Source organism: Pezoporus occidentalis, unplaced genomic scaffold (assembly GCF_034315485.1).
Source record: "Pezoporus occidentalis ecotype Australia unplaced genomic scaffold, CSIRO_AGI_Poc_V1 ctg201, whole genome shotgun sequence".
Classification (NCBI taxonomy): domain Eukaryota; kingdom Metazoa; phylum Chordata; class Aves; order Psittaciformes; family Psittacidae; genus Pezoporus; species Pezoporus occidentalis.
The window spans coordinates 397,382-424,235 of NW_026913868.1; the positions used below are offsets into that span (position 1 = coordinate 397,382).

At 45.7% G+C, this 26,854-nt stretch overlaps 1 protein-coding gene across 13 annotated transcripts in view; it reads right to left on the reverse strand.

Moving 5' to 3' along the window:
- EXTL3 (exostosin like glycosyltransferase 3) overlaps positions 1 to 26,854 on the reverse strand; it is a 158,164-nt gene that overhangs the window by 15,046 nt on the left and 116,264 nt on the right. For all 13 annotated transcript variants that reach the window (XM_062618565.1, XM_062618568.1, XM_062618562.1 and 10 more), the window contains one exon: positions 22,193 to 24,817. In XM_062618565.1, coding sequence (XP_062474549.1) covers positions 22,193 to 24,340 — 2,148 coding nt within the window. In that variant the 5' untranslated portion in view covers positions 24,341 to 24,817. The remainder of the gene's footprint in view (positions 1 to 22,192; positions 24,818 to 26,854) is intronic.

A 26,854-nucleotide genomic window follows, 5' to 3' on the forward strand; every position in this document is an offset into this window, starting at 1 on the left:
TGTCCTTCTGCTTGACACTGTCCCAAGGAGCAAAGCCCTTGCAAAACTCAGCTTAGCGTGATGGGAACGGCACTGACCTCAGGAGTGGGACCTGCCCAGCACTTCAGCTGGGAAATGCTCCCAACGAGGAACCTGATGTTCTACTCCGCATTGAGAAGCAGTAGGAGTTTAGACCCTCTCCATGAAGAAAATTGGTATCACATCTCCTGTATCATGAGTGACCAGTCTGACCACTTGGCTCCAGAGGTACCACCATCATCATTCCCACCACCCATCAAGGAAGCCAAGACTGGCACACCTGGGAACTGGTGCTCTTTGAGCCACCCATATCCCATATCCTTGTTTCAAGCTGAGTAGGCTGCTTCCTGTCTACTCTCATGATGGCTTTTCCTCTCTGCAGAAAGCACATGGGAAGCCAAGACTTCTCTAGCTCTCCCACAGACCTGCAGGCTTGCAACACGTGAGTCTGCTAATGTGGAAAGGAAAAGAATGAAAACTCAGCCAAAGTGGCTTATTAGAGGTTAGGAAGAGCTTTGTTATAAGACTTTGGGAGATGGCAAACTCCAGCAGACAGGACAAATGCACAGGCACCAAGCATCCCTGAAACTGTTCTGGAATCAGACACTTATTTTCAACTGCTAGCTTGGACAAATATGGACATCCTCCAATTAAGAAAGTTGCCCAGATCAGACCTTAAGACCTGCAGACTACCAGATACAGCAGTATCTGGGTTCAGCAGTAGCAGTCATTTTTCTCCTTCTTAGTAGCTGGTGCAGTGCTGTGTTTCTGAATTTCAGCCTGGGAACAGCGCTGATAACACCAAAGTTTTTAGTTGTTGCTCAGTAATGTTTACTCTGACCAAGGACTTTCTGAGTCTCATGCAGTCCTGCGTTCAGCAGTAGCAGTCATGTTTCTCCTTCGCAGTAGCTGGTGCAGTGCTGTGTTTTGACTTCCAGCCTGGGAACAGTGCTGGTGATACCGATGTTTTTGGTTGTTGCTAAGTGATGTTTACCCTGCCCAAGGACTTTGTGAGGCTCATGCTCTGCCAGGGAGGAGGGGAAGCCGTGAGGAAGCAGAGACGGGGTGCCTGACCCAGGCTAGCCAAAGAGGTATTCCATACCACAGCACATCATGCCCGGGGGGGTAACTGGGAGTTACCCGGAAGGACATGGGCTTCCGGGTGGGACTCGTTTCTTGGCTGGTGGTATCGTATTCTCTTCCCTTGTTATTTTCTCTTATCATTGTTGGTGGTGCTGGTAGCGGTGGTGATTTGTGTTGTACATTGGTTGCTGGACTGTTCTTGTCTCAACCCATGGGAGTTGCACGCTTTCTATTCTCCTCCCCGTTCCTCTGGCAGTGGGGAAGGGGAGAGCGCTGGGGGGGGGGGCCTCGATTGCTCTCAGCCCGGCACCACTCCCTGGGAGTGAGTGAACAAGCTGTCTGGCTAGGGTTTAAACCACGACAGTTCTTTTGATGCCCAACGTGCGGCACAAGGGGTTGAGATAACGACAGATCTGACCGGATTAATAGTCACTTGTCACAATGCTGATTTATTGGCTCTCAAGGTTGTTCCTCTTGATCTCACAGTTTCAGTATATCGTATCTTACGTCCATCCGGTATTTGCTGTATTAGTGTTTTTCAACTGTGGGGCTTGGGCTAAGGTTTTTGTCTCACTGTACTTTATGGTAACGACTTGTAATACAATAGAATCATTGATCATGAAACTGATCTGGCTTATGTTCCCAGTGTGGTCACCACCTTTATACTTTGGGAGGTATATAATAGAAGTGCTTAGCAATTACACATCTTTTTTCGCCTTCTCAGGTGCTCAACCTGTGAAGGAGACATCCTTTTACTCTCCCAGTCCTCTCCGCAGACCATTTACATTTGAGAGTTTTGAAGTTTTTGAATGACCTTTTAATGCTGCTGAGACTTGTTTGCTGACCATGATGGGAATCACCATGCTAGCATGCATACAGAGTGCATTTTGTCCATGACTGATTTCAAGAGTTAAGCAGTCAGGTTTGGGTCTTGTCTGGGGTCAAATGACGATGGTTGAAGTATAAATATGGGGAGGCCTGGCAGACTGACTATATCACACTGCCGACAACCCGCCAAGGCAAGCACCGTGTGCTTACCATGGTGGAAGCAACCACCGGGTGGCTGGAAACATATGCTGTGCCCTGTACCACTGCCTGGAACACTATCCTGGGCCTTGAGAAACAGATTTCGTGGCAACAAGGCACTCCAGAGAGAACTGCGTCAGACAATGAGACACATTTCAGGAACAACCTTATAGACATTAGGGCCAAAGAGCATGGCACTGAGTGGGTATATCACATCCCCTACCATGCACCAGCCTCTGGGAAAATTGAATGGTACAATGGGCTGTTAAAAACTACACTGAGAGCAATGGGTGGGGGAACTTTCAAGCATTGGGATACACACTTACCAAAGGCCACCTGGTTGGTCAACACCAGAGGATCTGCCAACAGGCCTGGCCCAGCCCAGTCAGAACTTTTACACATTGTAGAGGGGGACAAAGTTCCCGTGGTGCATATGAAGAATGTGCTGGGGAAGACAGTCTGGGTTATTCCTGCTTCAGGTAAAGGCAAACCCACTCGTGGGATTGCTTTTGCTCAGGGACCTGGATATACTTGGTGGGTAATGCGGGAGGATGGGAAGCCCGATGTATACCTCAAGGGGATTTGATTTTAGGGGAAAACAGCCAATGAACTTAATTGTATGCTGTTGCCTGCTGTGTAATACTTTTATAGCCCATCAACTAGATGTCTCCAGGTCACCAGCAACTAGCCCTGACTTCCCTCCAGCCATCATCCCAACAGAGAATGAACTTTGATGAACTGGATGAGTTCCGCAGTAAAGGAACAACCAGCATCAGCAGGCAACGATCCAATACTGCACACAGCCTTTCCTGCCCTGAAAGATTGTTACAAGAGATGGAACCTGACATCATGGACCAAATGGACTCGGCAGCATTACAGGGATTGGTCCATGCACTAATGGATGATCTCTTTCTCTTGGTCTGTGTGTATATGGATGTATATATGTGGGAGAGCAATGGTGTACTGAAAATGTGGGTTCTGAGCATGATGTGAATGGTATGGAATAAGGGGTGGATAATGTCCTGGGTTCAGCAGTAGCAGTCATGTTTCTCCTTCGCGGTAGCTGGTGCTGTGCTGTGTTTTGCCTTCCAGCCTGGGAACAGTGCTGGTGATACCGATGTTTTTGGTTGTTGCTAAGTGATGTTTACCCTCACCAAGGACTTTGTGAGGCTCATGCTCTGCCAGGGAGGAGGGGAAGCCGTGAGGAAGCAGAGACGGGGCGCCTGACCCAGGCTAGCCAAAGAGGTATTCCATACCACAGCACATCATGCCCGGCACCACTCACTGGGAGTGAGTGAACAAGCTGTCTGGCTAGGGTTTAAACTGCGATACATGCTCTGCCAGGAGGGGAAGCTGTGAGGAAGCCGAGAGACATGACACCTGACCCAAACTAACCAAAGAGCTATTCTACACCACGGCACGTCATGCCCAATATATAAACTGAGGGCAGTTACCCAGGAGGGCTAGATCACTGCTCGGGTCAGGCTGGGTATCAGTCAGCGGGTGGTGAGCGGTTGTATTCTCTCCCCCTGTTATTTCCCTTATCATTATTATTATTGGTGGTAGCAGCAGTGATTTGTGTTATACCTTAGTCACTGGACTGCTCTTATCTCAACCTGTGGGAGTTACACTCTTTTGATTCTCCTCCCCATCCCTCCGGGAGCAGGGGGCGGAAAGGGGGGAGAGAGCGAGCAGCTGTGTGGTTCTGGGTTGCCAGCTGGGCTTAAACCACAACAAGCAGGGCTCCTTCCCTCCATGCGTCAGCATACAAGTGCTGAAATTATTTACTAAATGCCCTAGAACGAGTTCTGTGTGTACAGATTCAGGTATGCATAAGGAGAATAAATCATGTCTTTTTACCATGGCTGACTCCATTCCCTGCTCCCTCTGCAACTGAGGTGTTAGATCAGACCGGCACTTGCTTCTCTGCAAACGCAACCAGAGATGCAGATGAGGAAGACAAGTCTGCCTGGTGCCACAGAAGAGCATCACTGTTGTAGCCATGTATTTTATCAGGAGTGTGGCTGTCACAACAGGTTTGCACTGACCAGCTGAAAATCAAGTGACAAGTTTGGGATGTCAGACAGGGATACTGCACACTGTAAACATACCAGCTACAGCAGGGATTCTGGCATCGGGAAAGGCTCCCTATGGAAACTACACACCTGAGGTTCACTTTCTCAAAGATGACTTTGATCCTGATTTCTCCTGTACTCTGTGTTAGCTTCCTCCTGTTTAACATGCCAGGGAACTGAGAAGACAGAAGAGGTCGGTCCCAAGGCAAAAACCACATGTGCATGTTGGCTGCATGATGAGAAGCCAAGCTTTCTGCCAAGGCTGTTGACAAGGAGAAGCCAAAGAAGCTGTTGCCAATTACTACAGATGCCACAGAAGATCTCTGCAGCCCTCTACCCCACCCCCCAGGTTAGGTGATGTTCATGTGAATCATGAGTGTCCGACCAAGACCTCAGTCTTTTTTCCTCCATTTTCTCCTCATTTTATCTCTACCTGCTCCTAGGCAAGCTGAGACACTCCACAAAGCTGGCAAAATCACCATGGCTCTCAGCCCAGACCTCCAATCTATCCGACTGCCCAAGGACAACTACGTCCAACTGCCAAGGACAACTGAAGCAGTACTTTCTGAAGACTCAATTGCCTCCTGAAAACACAGCATCAAACTGAGCAGCCCTGGTGTCCTGCCCTGCCCACACAGCACTGTTTCCTCCTGCCAATCTCAACTCCCATCATGAGAAAATCCTCCCCATTTGCAAAGGACAGAAATTCATCCAATTCGTACTGGCCAGCATCCTGCTTTCCAAAGCCAAAACCACAGCAAAGAGCACAGATCCAAACCTTGAGCTCAGCCAGCAATTCTTCATTTCGTGAGAATGAAAAAAATCTGGCCTCACCTTATACAACAAGATGTTGCCAGGCTCCTGCAGCAGGCAGAAGATGGGATTCTAGCATGGCCTTTCCACCATAACCAAGTCCCTGGGATGATGCTTTTCCTCCCTGCAACCACACTCCCACTCCCGGCTAGGACCCAAAAGCTCAAAGAAAATCAGTCCACCATGACAGGGAACTACAGGGCGTTTCTGACAGTTCCTGATGAGCTGCAAATCCAGGGGAAATTGCAGCCCTGCACTTTGACACACACATAAACATGGTGTTAAATCTCCTTCCAGAAATGCCACCAGCACTGGCAGATCTTTGTAAGCTGGCATTTTGTAAAGAAAGGGAAACTCTTCTGATTGTGAGCATTTATGATAATTGGTGTTTTTTGCAAAAGCAGAATCACAGATGCGGAAAGCAGCTCTTTAAGATGTTTGCTAAGACAATGATCCTCGGCCATTATCTTAGGGTTAACACACTCAAATACACAAGATACTGACAAACGGGCACAGATATAACCACAGCTCCTAAACAAGTCCTATTACCCTAGACAAAGCCATCCTGGAGGGAGATCCAGGCTGCTCGGATCCACCTGCATTGAGAGGTGCAGCCACAAGGGAATGTGCTCTTCTTGTGACTGGTCTCTCCCCATGAAATAGCTTTGCCATCCCATCCCCAGCTGGCTCCCAGCTCTGCTCCAAGCAATCTGGATGATGCCCAGACCATGTGTGACTGGGTCTGGATACTGCCACACCAGCATCTGCTGTGGCTGGGCAAGGCGGAGAGCAGGCAAGAGACAGCACTGGAGCTGAAGCGTGTTCCCAGACATCTACACCAGTTTTCACCTACCCTGTACTCAGGTATCCTATGGAGTCTGCTCTCTTGCTTAATTTGGTGGCACTTGCACCAAAACTACCAGTCATTTATTTGAACAGCCACCCAAAATCAGCTCTTTAGACATACTTAGCGAGGTGTTTCTTCACTCATCCATGGCCTGATGAGATGTCCTTGGTTTTTACAGTGGCTTCCCCTGACAATTGTTCACCTTCTTGTTTTCCCTTTAATCTTTCCTTGTAAAGATGGATTGGAAAATTACTGTTATCCTTTTTCTCATGTATTAATTATTCTGCTGCTCTTTCTGAGCTTCCTCTTCACCTTGAAACAGTTACAGCTCCACTTTATGCCCTGAACCTCCAGACTTCTGAGCTTTGCTACCTCCAACATAAGGCATTTTCAAAACTTCAATGAAAAGGATTTATAGACTATTTTAAGACTCATCTCCAGAGGTATGAAAAGAGTTTCACTGGAAGGGTATTTAGCTACAAAGCCTTCCAAAGGCAGAGTATACTGCATGTAAATTGGCAAAGCAGATGCATTTTTAAAATCCACATAATTAAATAATGCAACATAAAACCATGCATAAATTATCCCCCACTGAGAACAAAACCACACAGGAAGATACTACTGGAAATCCTTTTTCTAAACAGATACTGTGTCCATACACGTAATATGTGCAAAGACTTGGTCTGTCTTTAAACTACTCTACAACTACCAGTGGGTTGCTCATCTCTGAGATGAGAAAACAGCTTGTGATACAAACAAAACTGATTATTTATTCATTTTTATATAGTGCAGCTGCTGCATCCTTCTAGAGAAACAAAAGGAAAAGAATGCTTATTTTAACATTGAAGGAATCTGGACACTCACTTATTTTTATTTTCTCTGCATGTTGCTGTTAGTGGCTGTGCAATCAAAGATGCAAGCTGAGACGTTTGTGAGATTGGATTTATTTTAGAATTATTTGCTCTAAAGAACGTCCCATGGATAATATGCTGTCTCTTGCAGTTGAGGCTTTCAAATACCTCGTCTCCCATCACTTCATCTCCTTTATCAACTTTCTGAAACTCTGCCCTATGCTTTTATATGGCAGCTTTCATCAAAAAGCTAGTGAGTGCAAGTGTGGGACAGAAAAGCTCATGACCAAACTTCCATTAGCACATTCAGGATCACAAGCCAGATTTACAAGCTGCTGTTTGTTGAGAAACCAGAGAAGGCAATTTGAGGAGGGAAGATTGTACACTCAGGATTCTGATATTAATAACCCCAATTTTGGGTTTGCTGGGGTTTGGTGGTTATTTTCTTGCAATGAAATAGGCAATATCCAAAGGCATGATGTTCCAACAGATGTTACAGTTCTTTATTGATGCTCTTTCAAGTTGCAGGTAGATGACTATTGCAAGCCTGCTTTCACCTGGTATTCAAGGCCTGAAAATTCAGATTAAATTCTGCCCAGCCTAGAAGCAGTCCCAGAGCTCAGAGCTCAAGCACACTGGGGAGATGACGGACAACAGCAGCAGTGTCTGTAGTAAGAGCACACACAGACTGAATGCAAGCAGGGATGTACATACACAACAACTGGTCTTCTTTAAGACAAAATAAGACAAATAAATTAGAAATATACTGTCTGCAGGGTTTTTGCTGCAATTCAGACGTGGTGGTGTTGAACCAGCCTGCAGTAAGGCATTACCAAGATGCAGATTCTGCAGTGAGGTTTAGCACTTGTCCTGCTGTGTGTGACTCCTGTAAGAAGGCTTTGCAAGAGGCCATGTGGGGTGTCACATCCCACTTTCTGCAGGGAGGACAATCAAGCACAAATACAGGCTGGGCAGAGAACGGATTGAGAGCAGCCCTGAGGAGGACTTCATTGACAAGAAGCTCAACATGACCCAGAAGCATGACTAGCAGGTTGAAGGAGAGGATTCTCCCCTTCTACTCTGCACTGATGAGAAATCCCCAGGCAGTCCTGCATCCAGCTCTGTGGCAACAACATAAAAAGAACGTGGAGCTGTTGGAGTGAGTCCAGAGGAGGCCACAAAGATGCTCCACGGGCTGGAGCACCTCTGCTATGGAAACAGGCTGAGAGAACTGGGCTTGTTCAGCCTGGAGAAGAGAAGGCTTCCAGTGCCTAAAGGGGCCAACAAGAAAGCTGGAGAGGAGCTTTTGACAAGGGCCTGTAGGGACAGGACAAGGGGGAATGGCTTTAAAAACTGGGAAGATTGAGATGAGCTCTTAGGCAGAAGTTCTTCCCTGTGAGGGTGGTGAGGCCCTGGCACAGGTTGCTCGGAGAAGCTGTGGCTGCCCCATCCCTGGCAGTGTTCAAGGCCAGGGTGGACGTGGCTTGGAGCAACCTGGTCTAGTGGAAGGTGTCCCTGCTGTGGCAGGGGGCTGGAACTGGATGAGTTTTAATATTCCTTCTAATCCAAACCATTCTGTGATTCTGTGGTCCTGCTACTGAGACTTCTCTGGTGACAGCACCAAAAGATTCACCCTAACAACAAAAGTATATTCTCAAAAAAACATTTTTTTCTCAGCCTTCATTTTACCCTTTACATGTTCAAACTCTTCTTTCTGGCAGCATATGTCTACTCTAAACTTTATTCTTTGTGCATCTTCTTCCTCTCCAAATACTCCTCAGCTGTTAGAGCACTAATTTTATTGGCAAAAAGGTTGTTGGATAACCAGCTTACTCTTCTAAAGCTTGCGGTAATGATACAAAGCACTTTGGAAACTACTGGTATGCTCCAAGCCAATGTGGCTGTATTTTAATGAACCAGTGTTGTCGATCCTTTCCTAATCTAGCAGGGCAGCTGTTAGGTTGACCAATGTTTGCCAACAATTCAAAGATCTTTGGATGGAAATAAATTGTTAAGAGGATTCTCAAAGGTCAGTCCCACACAACATGAATATTGCCGTTACAGATTCTAAGTCATGAAAAATGATGAATTTCACCCAACATCTGAGTGTAGCATCAATTAAGTGAAGTGCAACAACAGGATTGTGTGTGTGAGACCGAGACCCAGGAGCCTGGGGCTGGAGAAGCACAGCTCTACATCACTTAATACTGGAAAAGAAAAAATTAGCAGGCCTCTGTCAGCCATCCCCACCCCCCTATGTCTATCCCCAGTAAATTTTATTTGCACTGTAAGTTCAGTCTGAGGGGAAGCTTTTTCCCCGCTATGACCTCCCCATCTCTACAGCATAGTTGCTATAGGTCTGTGTCTGCATCCAACGCTGAACTCCCCCCCAAGACAAGATCCCTGGGGAGATGCCTGGGGAGAGCCAAGAGCTGATGAAATGGGAACACCTGCCTTGCATTTTCTGCACTAAAGCCATTTTGCTAATATTAGGTAAAATACAGAGATGCCACTTCTAGCCAGCCCTCGCTGCTGCAAAAGAGAACATGAAAGGAGACAGAAAGAGGGCAGGCAGTGTCTTTGAACTCTTCACAAGGTGGAGTATTATTGCCTGGAGCTCAGGGGTGGTGGATTCAAACTGCTTGTGGGTACCAAAAGCTTTGCAGAGTTAGACTGGTAAATACCAACAGCTCAGAAACAGATGCACATACTGCCAGTGAGCCTGGGAACTGATACCCCCTTTCTGCTTCAGGTTTAAGCCAACTCTAGTGCCTGGGATCCCAGCAGGAGTTCAGTCCTGCCAGCAGAGGAGCTGCAGATCCTCACAGCATTCTGGCCAGTCCCCAGGGGCAGGCACATCAGACATCAGGCTGGAGTGACCACTCTTCTGAACTAGCTTTCATCTTGTGGATCCATTTTGGGTACCATAGGGAAGCTGGCAGTGCACCATGGAGGGCAGAGTTGAACGAGGTTGGAGTGATACCTGCAGCCAGGGCTGCCGCCTGCTGCTTGCTTGGGCTAATTTGATTTCAGAGCCACTTGTAAAATTCAGAGCAGCAGAGTGAAAACAGGCCAGGAAAGAGCCTACGGCCAGGACTATCCTGGTCCTGTACTGGAACTAATCACAGAATTGCTGTGTAATCCAGCTGGTACAGATGAAAACGAAAAACCTGACGAGCTCACAGAGTAACCAACTGAGAAAGCCTCACCTTATTCTGGCAGGAGTATTGCTTGTCCCTACCTTGCTTTCCCAGCTGCAGTATGTAGGTGGAGTGCTCATCAGAGATGTGTCAGGTCAGGTACAATCTCTTATGTTGTCCTCCTTGGAAGAGACATACAAGAACCTGAATAGCCACTCAAGAGCCTAAGAAAGATGCGCAAACTGTAACTCCCTGACCTTACAGAAAAAAAAAAACAAAACAAAAAACAAGCAAATCCCCAAAACTTCTGAAGAACTGAAGCCCAGATCTCCCTCCACCCTTTGCTCTTAAGACTCCACTAACTAATTCAGGCGCTTCTAATTTCATTGGAAGGGACATGTTTCTAGTCCCCTGGTCTGTGCTGAGAAGTTTTGCAGAAAATGGACTGAGAGCTCAGGGACACATCTGAGAAGGGCTGTCACATCTCATCTGCAAGACGGAGAGCATTAAAAAGTCAGCAAGGTCGTTTAGAAGCACTCTTGAAGTATCCTCTTCTTGCCAAGCCACCAGCTGCAGTGCAACACGAGGTCATCAGCATCACTGGGAAGGAAACACAGCAACATCCATCTTAAGAGATACAGAAATGCACAACAGAGAGTCAGAGCATCTCCAGTGGAAGAAGAAAGTGCTGGAAACCCAAGGGATGCAGTCCTGTGGGATTATTGGAAATATCTTCTTTCTGTTCACTGAGTGAGGCAGAGCTTATATTTCCACACTTTGCTCTTTGGCTGATAGCCCAGCTACTTTAATTAACTGAGGCTTTCGTTAGTGCAAATCCTTAGTATTGTTGTGCAATTACTTCTTCAGCAGGTTCCTTCTCCTTCTACTCAGTACCTGTCAAACCGGATTTCCACTGCAGCAGTAAAACAAAACAGCTGGCAGAGCAGGTGCAATTATTTTTAAATTTGTTAAAACTGGTACATCTCACTGTTTGGAATACATTACACCCAATGACACTCGGTGATGCTGTTCAGCATTTAAAGCTGCTGCGTCCCATCCTAGAAGAACCTAGGTGCAGGCATCCCTATCACGGGGCTGATGGCATAAATATGAACATTACATCTCAACTAACAGAGGAAAGAATTGGGGTAAGACTATTAACTTACTGAGCAGCTATTGAAAAAACAGCATATAAACTTGGTATTTAAGCAGAGCCAAGAGCCATCAAGTTTGCAGGTAGGTTATTTTTTTTATGTGAAGAGGACAGAGGATTTATTAATGCTTAGGTGGCTGGAAGCAACAACCATAAAGAGCACTCAGGCACGCAAACCCACTTCTGGATTTATTCCAGACTGGAAGTTTTCGGGGACCTCCGAGATGAGAAGGCTGAGTTATCACTGGGAAAGTTCTGATGGGTCTGGATGAAATGACAGCTTTCTGCCACGTGTGTCTACCCTCCGAGATGAGAATTCTTTTGTGTAATGTCAGAAGAAGAAAAGCCAGCAAATCCATCCCACGATTCCCTAACCAGCATTTTATCTCTCATTGTTCTTACTGTTCCACAAGTACAGCACATCAAGAAAAGCCATTTCCATCACCTCAAATATCAGGGAATATGGTCGAGATATTACCCTGAATGTTGACTAATAAAGGGGAAAGGCATTTTCACCAAACACACAATCTTGCCTCAGCAAGCAATAAACACCTTGTCATTCGACATGGTAGAGCCAGTTGATGTCAAACCAGGATACAAGCCTCAGATGGGTTTCTGAGGATCTTTCCTTTGCCCGCAGGCTTTAATTGCTGGATCCTAATTGTTGGAACCCTTGGCTGAATCCTACTTCATCTGGTCTGTGTCTCATACCAGCACACCATATTCCATCCAGGAGAGGAGAAGGCAACCACAAGAGAAGGACCATACCCACAGTCTCCAAGCCATGAGTTTTGAGGTGGGCAGTGTCATGTTCTTCAATACCTGGCCTGCCCCAAGACTTTCACTACTTAATGATCTATTTAAACTTCTCCTGCTAGTCAATTAAAAAGTTAAACAAAATCAAGAGGGAACAAATACTTCCATCAAGACACAGTTAACACACTGCTGCCAAACACATAGTTGGGATGAATACAGACCACCCTAACCACCTCCCACAACCCACAGTATAGGTTGGGAATTAAGGAGCAGCATGTGTTACAAATTACAGAGTTTACATAAAAGAGGCATAATGAAAAACAATTCCTTTTATAAATTTCTACGAAAATCAACCTAATTATTACCAGTGTTTTGAAACTAATTTGCTTAGTCACCTGCATTCAGAGCAAGAGGAAAATAAGCCTTATTGCAAAGAATTACCTAGCTTACAGCTGTTACATTCCCCAGAAAAGTGCTTTTCTTATTCCCTGTTAGTTCTCTTCTGTCACAGTAAAAGATGGGGCTGTCTCTGACTGTCGAGATAAGGCAGGTTCCACCAGCCGGGACTCTGGGCAGCTCGGGAGATCAAAGCTTTGATTAGCCAGCTCTTCCACACAGAAGTTGGAAACCAAACCTCCCTGCCCAAAATGCTTTAAACTTTCAGTGTTGAGAACAAAAAACATTTCCCTTCACTAAACAAGCCTCAGAAACCCCTCAGAGCTCAATTCAGATAAGCATTCAGAAACCTGAAGACTTTGTTAAACTATTTTGATCTGAAAGTGTTATCTGGGAAGTCTTAAGAACAGCTTCAGCACACTTCCCATCCTTCTGCTGTCAGTAAATCTGTAAATAGTGAAAACGGCATTTCTGTGAGCTTATAAGGAGATGCACAACTGTGTGCTTTAGTGACCAGGCATGGCTGTTTCCTGTGCCTCAGTTTCCCTCTGGTTTATTAGCAACAACCTTATTATTAAGGGCTAAGTTGCCCTTAGCTCCTTGTTTATGGTGATTTTGCCAATTGCAGAAGTGAAATATTCCTCACCTTTCTTTGCAGGGCTAACACAGATTTTCATTAATTAACTGAAGGATTTCAATGCATGGAAGTGACTTACAACTACTAGTTTTCCCCCTGACTTTTGTATGCTCTCTAAAATGGCATCCCCTTAACTGTCATCAGGAAAAAAACCCTCCATCCCTTCCAGGTACTTGCAGTTCAACAGTACTGATTGCAGGGATCCAGCAGTCAGAACAATGGGGAAACAAGCTGCAGCCCTCGGTTCTGAACCCAGCTACTCCATCACCTTTCTGTTCATCGACCACTTTTCAAACAAGATGAACCTCCTCCTCCAGAAGCACAGGATGGAGTCAGGCACAGCTTTCTGGATAGGGGAGCACTCTGTATGTGCAGCATGGTAGGGAGATCCGTCATGCTTTATCACATAGCACAGCATTTGATTTCAAGAAAACTGAAGAAAAAGCATCCATCAATTAGATAAGGAAGAGCAGAATCTGCTTCCTTGCCAGATACAGGCAGGTATCATGTGGAAAAGGGATAAGAGACTGTCCAAGAGGTGAATAATATTGTGGCTGCTGTGCCAGCCCACTGGTAAACTTGGAAATAAGTCACCATCTTCCATCTGAGAGCTGCAATATCTTTGCTGATCGATTCCATAGAGCTTAGGGAGGCATCTGTGAGCTACACCAGACACATAAGAACAAGAAGTGATTAAAATCTCTCTCTGGCTTCTCATTTCTTTCTTTAACCTTGTATCCAAGAGTCACCTTCCTCTTTATAACCTTCTCATGTCCCTTACAGTTGCCTCCTTGATGTCCCGATGTCCCACAAGGTCCTTCCTGTTCCAGCAAACTTTAACAACACAGATTTTCTTCTCTCCTATTTATTTAATACCCACAAGCCAAAGCCAAATTCATGACCTTGGTGACTACGGCACGCTCCTCTCCTGTGCCATTTCTTGTGGTACAGCATGAAGTTATAGCTGCTCTGGGAGACAAGGCTGTCTTTGCTTCACAAACAAGGCAGCCTGTACAGAATACACAAGAAAATGATTTTGCACAGCAAAACCACTCCACTGAGACAGTTAAAAAGCATGGGAAGAAAGGAAATGCAGAATACCCAGGATCTGGGACACTGCTGGAAGAAGGGAGAAGCTCACAGTGAAGTGGGTATCAACACACCACATGAACCAAGTATCAGCTGGAGTAACAGTCACAGAGAATGAAAAGAAGGTGAAGACAAATTAAAAAAAAAAATAAAAGAAAATGCATCCACACATTCAGCCTCCTCCCCCTCCCCAGCCCATCTTGTTCCACTGTATGGAATAATTTGGGTTAACTTGGGGACATTAAATAGTCTGTTGTTATTTGAACAGGCACATGCAGGCCACCATGCCAACCCTAGAAATAACAGGAATCCAGCCCTGGAAAAATAACGTGGTATTTTGCTGCTGCACTGACTCTGGTGCCAAGTTCTGTTGTGCTACTTTCGTCCCTGAGCTGCTGTGACAGAGCCCACTCCAGAATGGAGAGTGTTTTAATGACGCACAGACAGCTTTCGTGCTGATGGTTAAAGGCTTCAACACAGAGGGACTGGCTCCCGTGACACCTTCAAGCTTTCCTATGCAAGAAAAAACATCCAATTATGTATACAGTAGTGTGAGGGATGCTTCCCTTCCTTGCTTTTCCTATCCAGTGCTCCAAAGTGATGCCTTCCTTCTGCTCACCGACCCCATTAGCTGCATCCTAAGCCAAGGGAACCCAGAGATCTGAGGCGACAATAATATTTTGTCTATGGAAAAACTGTTACAAACCAGCATATGGCACACAAGAGACTTAAGCAGTGGTTTTAGGCAAGGGTGTCTGAGTTAATATTCAGAGTGCAAATCCCTAAGAAACCAGGACTGCTTGTTACATTATCAGTGTACATTCACGCATCGCTGCGCCTTTGCACCGGCCCTGCAGTGACAAGCATCTGGATTTTAGCATCACAGGTAAACTAAGCAGCAAATTTGCTCCTTCCTTTTCTGCTATATGGCAGTACAAATATATAGAGAGACAGGAAAACTCGCAGGGATTTGGGAAGTGACCTGCCTCTCCAGCAGCACCCTGCTTTGCAGGCAGCAGGTGGTGCTACGTACCCGGCAGCAGCCCACAGACATTCCCTGCAACATTGCCTTGCTGTATGAAATCGCTCTCAGAGAGTAATTCAACCTGTAAACCTGCTGGTAGAGCTGGTAACTGGATAGGATCCATTTAACCCACGGATGGTGCAAATCTCCTGCTTAAAGTGACTCGGTGCTAAGAAACAAGGTGTTTTTCTCAGCTGTTTTGTCATGGAAAGCGTAACTTGAATTGCCCTTTCTGGGAGCAAACCTGCTAGCTCTCCAATCCTGTATGCAACCCAGGACCCAAAAGTTAAGTTGGGTTCTTTCTGATTTTACACACAAGAGCTTCGGTAAGGTAGGGAAAAGCAGTAAGTGCCCACTGTAAAGCTCTGATTTATCAAAGAGCTTCAGTAGGTGAGTTAGTCCAGAAAACCGCAAGTCATCCATCCAAGGAAGGATTAGGTATGTGCTTGGATACCTGAGCTGATATTTAAGCAAAGCTCCTAGGAAGGAGAAGGATGGGTTGAAATGGCAGTGTGGATCAGTACAGAGTTTTACTCTTTTTTTAACTCATGGTCTCAGTGAGGACCTCACCTTGGATCATGCACACTGCTCCAGCTCAGCTCAAGTTACTGGTGACCTGAGGAACTGTCAGCTTGCAAGGTTGGCTCTGCTCTTACCAAAAAGCCAAACTTGATGTTGAAGGACAAGCAGAGAAGCTCATGCTGCCACACTGGCACTCTACATGCATTACAGTCTGACCAGGTGCTGAACCTCCTCTTCCTATCCAGAAGCATCATCTAGGGACCCAAACATGCTCCTTAAAGGGGAGATAGCAAAGCACCTTCAAGTATTTCTGCTAGAAAGGATGTGCAAACCTGAGGTATCTGTCCTTCAGCAGAGAGCTCAGCACACTACGGTTATACAGACGCTGCCCAAACAGAAGGGAAAGGCATGACGGCATTTCCCCCCAGTCTGCTCCTAATTAACAAGTGGCATTTCAAGGGACACCGTGGCGAGCCAAAAAGGTCTGCAGATGCAGCAAGGCTTCCGGATTAGACATTTTCCAAAGATTATTCTTTTTTAAACAAGCAGCTAAATTGAATGAGCTTTCTCAGCTGGCCACCAAGCCAGCAGAAAAGGACGTTACGCCACTGGAACTGGCTGCAGAGATCAAAGTCAGCTACTTATTCTATAACAAAGCTGAAGGAAAGGATTAGTCACTGCTGAAAGCCACAGGAGCTGGCATTGGCAGTGAACCCAGCTAAATTGCTCAGAAATGCCTACAAGCACACACCACCTAACCCCGGAGGAAGAGGAGAAAGAAAACTGCTGCAGGGCTTTTCCAGCCATGGCTCTGTCACTGAAGGACCTGCATGCATGCAGAAAAGAAAGACAAATGTGGGCTGTAATTTCTTAGGGCAAGAGCACAGGTTGTTAAAATACTGCTTTGGGCTGAATAAGGTTTAGCTCCAAATGTGGGAAGCCCTTTCACAGCTCAGCTGGGCTCGTAAGCGATGCTCCATGTGTGACACTGGTAGCCCACACAAAGCCCTTGGGCTTGCAAAATAACCCAGGGAAAAGCCAGTCATTACTGGGGAAGTGGGAGACATGTTACACAAGCTCAAAATAAAGTGAAACCATGACACCACTGGATAGTCCTGATCTAACAAACAGAGCCCAACCACCTCCAATCTCAGGTGAAATGCTGTTGAGAAGTTTGCAGGCAGGCTGCTGAGAAGCCAGCAAACATTCAGATGGTGCCACCAGCCCCCAGCCCACACATCCAGAGTGATGGATTTGAGACCAATAAAGTCAGCAGCCACGCCAAGCTGTGTGTAAAGGGCTCAGGAGAGGTAAAAACCAAGACATGCCTTGAGAAATAGAATCACAGAATGGTTTGGGCTGGAAGGGACCTTAATGCTCATTTAGTTCCAACCCCCTGCCACAGGCAAGGACTAGACCAGGTTGCTGCAAGCCCCATCCAACCTGGCCTTGAACACTGCCAGGGATGGGGCAGCCACAGCTTCTCTGGGCACCCTGTGCCAGGGCCTCACAGTAAAGAACTTCTTCCTAGCATTTAATCTACCCTCTTTAAGTTTAGATTTAATAAATAGATTTAGATTGAATAAATAAGAACAATGTTGTTTGGAAATCACTGTTCCAGGTTCAAACATCCCTGTACAGAGGTAAAGCATTTGTTGCCATGAAGCCATCTGTCTTCCACAAACCTTTTTCTCATGTTGCTTGGACCTCTGCAGCCTTTAGCAAACAGAGACGGCTGCACTGGCAGCACAGTACTAAGCCCTTGTAGTTTGAAAGCAGCAGTTCCTCTCTCTTTGGCTGGCAAAACCTTGACTTAGAAAGAGATGCTTTCTCCTTACTCTACTAGACAGGAAAAGAGGTGTTAAAAAGGCATTTTTGTCCAGTTTAAGAGACAGACCAAACCAAGTATGCTGGAAATGGATGGCAGAGGGGGCCTACAAAGGGCCAAGTATTTTTTGTAATGAAGATTATAACCAATTTTATAGTCCTCTTGAGCTCAGTCTTCCTTTATCTGGTCTCGTGCCATCTCCAGGGCACAAACCACAGGCTGAGAAGTGTGGACAGGATGGGTGGTAAGGGGAGGCTGCTGAGTGCACAGTTTGCTTTTCTAGCTTGGACTGCAACTCCTGGGGGGCTTTAAGGAAGTTTCTGAAAGGCAAATGGATAATTTAATTGCTGCATTAGAGAATCTGTGGCTGTTTGTGAGTGCAAGCTGCTCCACAGCTTAATCACCTCACTGCTCACGGCTGTGTGCTCTCCCCACTGAACCGAGGGTACATGCAGCACTGGCAGCCTCCTGAAATACATATTCAATATATTAAAAAAAGATCTCTTCAGGTAACTCTGCTGTTCAAGCTCAGCTCATTCTTTTAGATTTTTAAGAATAAAGGCAAAGCAGAAATAGGGAAAATTAATCCTCTCTCCCTGCCCTACTCCATGTCCTGCTCAGAGCTGTATGGAAGATGGATGGTGAATCAATTCTAGAGAATCTGAAGAGCTGCTAAAACCATGTACTGGGTTTATTAAGCACCTATGCTGCAAGTCTGCCTAGGAATTGCAAGCAAGTGCCCTACAGCAACCAGAAAGTAGCAGCACACTGGTGCTGAGCACACTGCAAAGCGCAACAAGATCTGAATCTCTTTGGATGCGTCTTATTAGAATTTGTGTGGGTTGGGTATGCGGTTGCCTGAGTGTTTTGTTTCATTTGTTTCCCTTTACTTTTATTCATGTGGATGAAAATGCTGTCAAGGAACTGTGAAGCAAAGAGTGAGGCTTCCCCTGTCATTGCCTGTGCGCTATTTAGAAATCATGAGCATGAAGATGCTGAAAGGGGAGGCTGGAATTCTATTCTAGGATTAATCCAGATTTTCTCCTTAATCACTCCTCCTTTATTCTGCCACCGGAAATCCTTCCAAGATTAAAGTTCACACAAGGACAGTGCAGGAGCAACAGCCAAGTACCACCTCACTCAAACCCTAGTACAGTCTTTCCACCTGTTCAGAGCAGGATTTAACCCAATTTCCCTTTTTCTTCCCCAAAAGCATGGCAATAGCAGCAGTACTTGCTGGTGAGGTGCAAGCAGCACCATGGTGGGGACTGCAGCGGCCACAGCAATGCAATGTACAGGACTCTTACCCTTGCTACAAAAGAGCAGAGCTCAACTGCTGGCAGTGACTGGCTGTCCAGGCACTTTTTAATTCTTTAAATTGACAGATGCTGCAGACATCTTGAAGTACTTATCCTGAAGGATGCACCAATGCTGTGTAAATCCTGCAGGGAGGTGCTCAGAAGTTAAGCAGTGGTTAACTGCTTAACTGTCACTGGCAGTCATGCTCTCCAGGATTTTGCCTGGGGAAGTTCTAATGCACTGCTAGAGATACGTTTGCAGAAGGCAAGTTTTTTAAGAGAGCACAAACAAGGCTTCTCACTCACAACCTTTGTTTTTTGCTGCAATGCTATTTAACGTGAGATGGGAACAATTTTTATAGCTCAGTTCCAGCACAAAGGCACTTTAAATTAGAGGGTAATCTACCTACATATGTTCCAGGGGCAGCCTTGAATGACTACACACACAACTTCACATTAAATTATATTTGCATCTAGTCACTTCAGGCTCTGTACAAGGCCAGAATACTTTATAAGAGATCCCTGTGCAGCTAAGGAACCTTACTGATTTTCAGTAAATTATGCTGTCACAAGAAATCTAAGTAAGAGTTTTTAAGAAATCAAATAAACAGGGCTACAGAATGTATCTCATTATCCATAAAATAATTCAAAGATCCAACACAGCTTTAAGCTTTGCTCTTAAATCCCAACCCACCAGGGAAAAGAAACCACATAACCTGCTTCAGAGAACCAAATCACAACTGAGCAGCACAGTCTGAAACAAAGTTTCAAGGAACTGATCAATGAGATAAAGTCATGCAGTAAGGCTAAAGGAGGAAGCTTAGCCCTCCTTTGGGGTATTCTGCTAGCACAAAGCCACACAGATTAAGTGTCCTAAACCCCTCTGCGCTGCTTAAGCACGTTGGTGGGTTTCTGGACTATATTATGCTTCAAAGGGCTCTTTCAGCCCAGAAATGCTACATACATTGCTGTGTCTCATTAGGCTGCAATTTTCTTCAATAACCTTCTGGCTTCAGGTGCTTTGATTGTGGATCACGCTGGCACACACGTGCTGCTGTTCTGCTGCTCCTTACAGTCACATGGTGCCTAGACCAGCTTCAGTTGTAAGGAGAAGCACCCAAATCCACTCCCACCCATTCTCCCCCCTTCCCCCCCCCCCCCCCGATTTCCTCTCCATAGCTCTGTGCTCTGGGACTTGAATGCAGGGCAATTGGGCAATTCCTCCCACCCCAGTGTTACCGGGAACGTATTTGTTACACAGAGATACGGCACTGCTTTAAGATGTGTGAGAATTGCGTATTTCCCATCAAAAGACACTTATAATCCTGCAAGGAAAATCAGATTCACAGCTCTGCAGTTTCTTTTGACATCAGCAGTCATATGGGCTTGTGTTTCTTGCCAATCCCAAGTACCCACCTGCCTCTTCCCTGGCTAGCACATCCCATGTCTCAGCCACCAAGGCTCAAACAGAACCTCACCTCCACTTCCCAAGCTCTTCCTGCCCTTTTCCACAGTGGGTTTTAGGATCTGTCACTGACGGATGAACCCCAGGTAAGTTTTTCTATCACTACCACACTAAACCATCCATATAGATGAACACTACAGACACCCAAAGTCTTAAACACCCAGTCCAGAGAGGGACTCAGCAACAAGCATCTTGGTGGGATGGATGCCTGGAGACTGCTATGAGAGATCCGAGGAGACTTGGGTTCTTTTAAAAAAATAGGATTTCAACAATTGGGAAGGAAGCATACCTATTATCACCTCGATGGCAGAAGCTTGCTGGGCTCCAGCCATTCCCTGGCACTTGGCATGTTACCATCCAACACTCCAAAGGACAACTTCTCCCTCCTGAACCAAGCAGTACCGAACATTCCCCATAGCACACAAACCCCAGCTGGTGGCTCAAAGGAGACACACAACTCAGATGTAAACTCAGCCCTCTTTGGGCTAGTGGAAGGTGTCCCTGCCCCTGGCAGGGGGCTGGAACTAGGTGAGCTTTAAGGCCCCTTCCAACCCAATTCATTCTGTGATTCTGTAATTCTATGATTCTATGTGTGATGAAGTCCCCCCAAAAGCCAATGGGCCTCCAAGACAATAGACATGCAGATCAGAGTAAAAAAAAAGCCATTAACTTCCATCAACAGAAACGTATTTTTCTTTCACAAATAACATCCATTAGCAGCTCCAAGGAGAACAAACCCCACTCTTCAGCTCTGAAGGAGTACACAGTTTTCCAGCAGCACAATACAAAGATTTTGCAGAATTCAGGCATTCAACAGGACTAATGTGAAAGATTATTTTGCAATTATCCAAGCAATTTTCTCCCCTCATTGTCCCTGGACCATACGGGTTTTTAAATGTGAGCAGAAGGATTTATTCATCACAATAATAATAAAATGAAATATTAAATCAATGAATCTCTTTGCATGAAGCATAAAGCTCACGTTGCTATTAAGCTTAGTAGCGTCCTGTCACATAAACCACACGCAGTTTGTGTACTTAAGTACCATCTCCCCTTTTATTTTTCCCTTCCGCAATTTGTAAGGCATTATCCTTCCATTTGTCCTCTAAACACGACCAGATTCAGACAACACAGTGTTGCTTCTTGTTAGTGGCTCCACGCCTGTGCTCTCTTTATGAGGGTATGTGAAGATTTATATTTAATATTGATTTTTAACAATGGCCAGTGCAGAAAATTATGCTGGGATGACAGAGAAGTCCTAAAATAAATACATAGACATATAAGTAATAATTTAAGGAGAATTAATTCCTTACAAGCAACACTGCCAATATGCAAGCAAGTAGCTTGGCATGAGAATGAGTGCTGGTCTTTCAAGGTTTGGCTGGGGAAAAAAATCAATCCTAACCTAAGCAAAAATCAATTACAACCTTTGGAGCATGGAAGCATTGGAGCAGTGGCTGGGGCTTGTATTTTCCTCTTTGCCATCCCTTGTAATATAAAGTGATAAATATCTTTCAAGGCCTTTGCACTAGGTGGGTCTCTTTTTTGTTTTTATGAAAGATTTATCTGGTACAGTGCAGAAACAGTCACTGTTTAGGTATTTACAAGGTGCCAACTGTCCCCACACTGTGACACTTAAAGAGCCGAAGCAAAGATTTCCAATAAACAAGAATCTCTAGTTTTAAGCCTTGAGATTCATATTAGGCTCCACACAAATAATTATTGTTTCATTAACACGTAGCAACTCTAAAGATCAGTATTTTTACAATTTAGGCTCTTCTGGGCAACAGCTCCTGTATTTTGTAACCCAAAGCCACCAAATGAATTCTCTCAGGACAAGAATTCATCTTGCCCAAGTTAACACATCCATAGAGCACAGCCATCCACCTCTGAACATCCACCTCCCTTCAAAGCTGGTGTCCTTCCAAGAGCAGGAGCCATGGTATTCTCAAGCAAACACTTAAAATGGATCAGATGAGTCATACCTGTAATCTCCCTGTTTTTCTCTAGTGATACAGCATCAAGATCAGGTACAGATATTTACAGACATGCAAGATGAATGCTGTCCTAGATGATTTAAGCTGAGCTGACACACTACAGAACAGCTACAATCAACTTTAATGTACAAACCCCACAAGAAAGCAAGACCATAGTAGCTACATCTTTCTTACCATGATTGGGACACCAATGTCTGGCCACAAGAGATCCTCAGAGGGAAGCTTGGGAGAGTTCCACACTACCACAACTTTATTTAAGTACGGGAGACCATTGAGCCTTTCTAGGGAGTTCATCAACACTTCCTCCCGCTCGTAAGTCAACATCACTACTGTGAATTGCTCCCGGGGGACGTTGCCACCCAAGGCAGCCTGGAACTCCTTCCCAGAGCCACCTGCTCCTCCACCAATTGGTCGAAATCCAGTCCCAGACCCCAAAAATTTTGCTTCTGATGGTAAAACAGGGTCAAAGGGAGTATAGGGGAAAAGGTGGAAAGGCCCTGGAGCAGAATTCCAATTCCTGTAGATGTCCATTGCAGTGAGGGTGAAATTGCGGAGATATTTAGGAGATGCATACGGTGGTTCTGTTTCCACAGGCCCCAAGTCCAGGTCACCATTGTCTGCCATATTGGGGTCTGTACCAGCAGCTTTGCCAGACCGGTGAGGAATCTCCACAGCGGTTTCTTCTCGGATAGGAGCAGCTGGTATTTGGATTCGAGTCCTTATGATAGCCAAGACCGTGCTGAACACATTGTCAGAGGTGGAGAAGTAGGTCTCCCACAAGAAGCGGCCCTGCCTCCTCATGGCAAGGAGATCATTGTCAGAAATGCTTCTCAGAAGAAAGTGCACTTCTGTGATACGTGGCTTTGGTATAATTAAGGCTGCCTCGTTCCACCGGATCACATCATTATAGGGTAGCTGAACTTGCTCTCCGAGAACCACTGGGATGGCTCCAACTTCCAGAGCCTCAAACAGTCTCATGGCACACCCGGCGGAGATCACTAAATGGGTGTCCCCCGGGGTGATTATCAGTGCAAAAGTAGATAGCTTCAGTAGCTCTAGTCTGTCATCCCTTTCTCCACACAGAGCCCACTCAGTGGGCAGACTCGCCTTAGGCTGGTTCTTACATGTGAACTCCACCAAAACAAAGTCCAACTTGCTGTCCTGAACAGCCTTCAGGGTAGTAATGATCCGATCGTCGTAGTCAGCTGGGGCATTGCCTTCTATTTCCTCTTCGAAAGAGCGAACCTCTTGCAAGCTAGATCTGAGAGACTCAATCTTCTCGCCCTGGAAACTAAACAAGTATTTACGCTTGACCGGCACCTGGGGTGGGATTTCTAGGAAATTGGGTTCAGACATAGCGTGGACCAGAGGTGATACCACAATATCAAACCCTGGTCGATACTGGACATCGTAAAAGGTGGACTGGGCAATCATGGCGCGCCCTGTGCTGATGTTGTAAATGAAGTTCTGAGTTTCCGATTTCCTTGATAAACTGATGATGAGATGGTTATGTCCATCAGTCCTCCAATATGGCAAAGAGTGCAACTGTTGCTCTAGTTCAGTAGGTTTTGGCATTACGGGCTCTTGCATTTCCCCCACTAAAATTATATACACACAAGCAATATTTGCATTTTCAGTAACATAAACATTAGTTCTGACAGTTGCCTCAAAGGCTTGTTTAATTAAAGGGTCTAAGGAACTACCAAAAGGGTAATCGTCACTGTTGTAGACATAGACTGGAAAGCCCGATGTCAACGGGCAGCGTGAGTAGTCAAAGCAGTTGTGCAGCCTGCAGTTCCGGTTGGATTTTGGCAGGGGGAAGGTCACATCGTCTTTGTCTGGCAGCAGCCGGATAGGCAACGAGAGCTTGGGCTGGTTCTGAGCCATCAGCTCTTTGTAGGAATGCTCAGTCTGGCTGATAACGTTCTTCAACTGCAGCAGGTCCTGCTTGGCATTTTCAATGCTCTTTTTGCAGGCCTCGATCTTCAAGTTGAGTTTAGCGATCTCGCTGTTGAGCTCCTGCCGCTTGGCCTCCAGCTGGAGCAGCTCCTCGCTGACCGACTCGCGGATGCGGCACAGGTCTTGCACATGCTTTACCTCACACAGCTCGTTGCCAGTCCGAGGGCCAAAGATGCGCTTGCCAGCATCGTCCGCATCATCGATGGTGGTTAGGTAGTAGTGGGCAATGAGGGGAAAGAAGACGAGGATAACGAAGAGGGTGAAACTAAGCCACGTGAGCCGGATCCTACTGGACCATCTCAACACCCATGGCTGGCCTCCGTTCCCCACTCCCCCATTCCGCAACATCGTATATCCAGTCATGAGTTCAAAAGTCGCTGCGCGCCCAATCACGTTGGATCAGTAGCCATAACCAAAACAGTTTTTATAGCGGGTCTCTCAGAAAAAGATGTTATTGTGCCTGCTTAATGAGAAGCCAATACAAGGGGAATTCCATCTTCTTGTCATGCTGGCAGCTTTTCTACAGTTGTTTTGCTGCAGGCGCAACTTTTGATCCCGTTAGACTTGATCATTGACCTTCTCACCCACCCCCAGCCCACCCCTGGTCTGTGGGTAACCTTTGATGGAAGTGTCACAGCGTTGCCATGGTGATTCAAAGTCTCAACTGGCAGAAGAAAAACACAATGGGATCAAGCCAAACTCCACCGCTGCTCTTGACATCCTGCATTACCATTCAATGAATATGCAGAGGCACCAGCCATTGTAGAGAAGAAGCCAGAAGAGACTCGTATGAATGTCAGTCTCTCTCATCGCTGCCGCACAGCTGATGCTCTGACATTCCTACAAGAGAACAATCATATATTCAGATAACGCAAACAAAACAACCCCTTAATGACTTAAGACACTGCTAGTTTTTAAAAGCTCTCTGCAGAAGAGCTACCTTTGCATATGTCTAACACCTCTGGGGTTACTACCAGTAAACCTGACAAAGTGATGGGATTCATTAGATGAGGACACATGGTTTTCTCTGGGCACTCTGCTTTTCATTAGGGTTACGTGCTTCAGTGGCCAGACAAGAAAAAATTCACAGCCCTTGGATCTGGTTTCCTATTTCTGCCCCTGCCACTGTCTCACAGTGTAACTTTACCAAAGCTGCTTAATATCTGCAAGTCTCTGTCTCCTCATGTACAAAACAGAGATATTAATGTAAACCTGCTCTCTCTTCCCACCTTCTAAATAGCATGTTGTGATCCTGGGACACAGCAGTGTTGTGAATTTGTACTGCATAACTGAGTGTAATGACTATTGTTCTGGCCTAGTGACTAGAGCTGCTGAGACTTTTAGATGAAGTGTTTTGCCTTCATTTCCTGCTGGAAAATCTTGATTCATTGCAAAAGAAAGTTTAAAGGGAATGTACTCATGCTGCTTATGATAACCTGTAGTGGCTGGCTGCACATGGGAGAGAATTTCTGGTTAAAACTAGAAAAGTCTACACTGTACATCAAAATCCAAAGTTAGGGTCCATTGTGTACTGCACTACCACAGTATAAGCTTGCTTAGATCTGCGTTTTTGCTTGGAAAACTCTGTGATGACACTGAATGCCTACCTAACATGGGTATAAAAAGGCAAAGATGTGGTAAATTCAGCTCAGAGTCTTTAGTCTGTACCTAGATTTAAATCTAGGCCAAATGAAAATGCTGCCACTAGAATCTCTGCCTCCCCTTTTATTAGCATCCTTCCGAGATACCCAAGTTGCTGGGATATTCTCTCATATACTGGACTTCCCACATCACTGGTGAATATAGTGCAGGGCTTAGCACTGACTCTTGCAGAGCTTCAAGAGAAGCATATTAATTTCCGCTTCACTTTTTAATTAGAGGAAAGTCATCTACACTAGCGACGGTCATTTTTCACTAAATCTATTTAATGTTCCTCTCATCTACTCACCAACAGTTAGCAGAAAGAAGGTGAGGAAGCAAGCTTCAGCTGAAACAGAGATCTGGAAACAGTCCAAAGAAAAAGAGAAGTTCATCTTAAAGGAGCAGAAAGAAGTCAGGAATAATTTTCAGTGTAGTACACAAGTGCGTGTCAGAAAACATAAAGGGAAGATTTGATTTTAACCAGGAAAAATCATACTGAAAAGGGAAACAACTGCAGTGACAAAACACAGTTCCTAGGTCTACTTTGCTACACAGCCCCATGACTAACTGGGGAACCCCCCAGCCTGACCCACAACTGAGTACAGCAGTATGGACACTTAAATTAAGGCAGATTTTAAATTCATAATATTGTCTGGCAAACAGCACTGGTGTAAATCTCAGAAAGCTGGGAGGATAAAAGGGCTAAAAGTCAGCAAAAGGCTAAATCAGCTTTCTTGGATCTTGGCAGCGCAGTCGCTGCAGGGAGATGGGGGAGGCCTCAGCTCTGCTGGCAGGACATTTTAATACTATTCTCTGTACACCAACTTGCATTTGCCCAGGCTGAGAGGGAGCCTGGTGATGAATGCAAATCCCTAGCGCTTCTGCATAGGGCTGTTAGTCAGGCCCAGGGAGCCCTGGCAATAGCAGTACACTTGTATCATGCCTCTGGGACTGCTGCTACCCAACAGAAGGGTTTTAGCACGCATCAATGTACAAACCAGGCGACTGAAGGCAAAAATAATCACAAGTAAAAAAGCTTTTAAAGTCCATTTTTCTTTCTCGCGCTCTTCCCCCTTCCTTTCTAAGCTCTCCTCAGGAAATAAAGCTCATGCTGTCACTGTTGTGTGTGTGTACCAATTGGTCAGCCCCTGCTATTTCAACCTGGTCTCATAGGGGCTGCAAAGATCCTAGAATAGCTACCAGCTTTCTGCAAACAGCTGGCCAGATGAGAGCTAC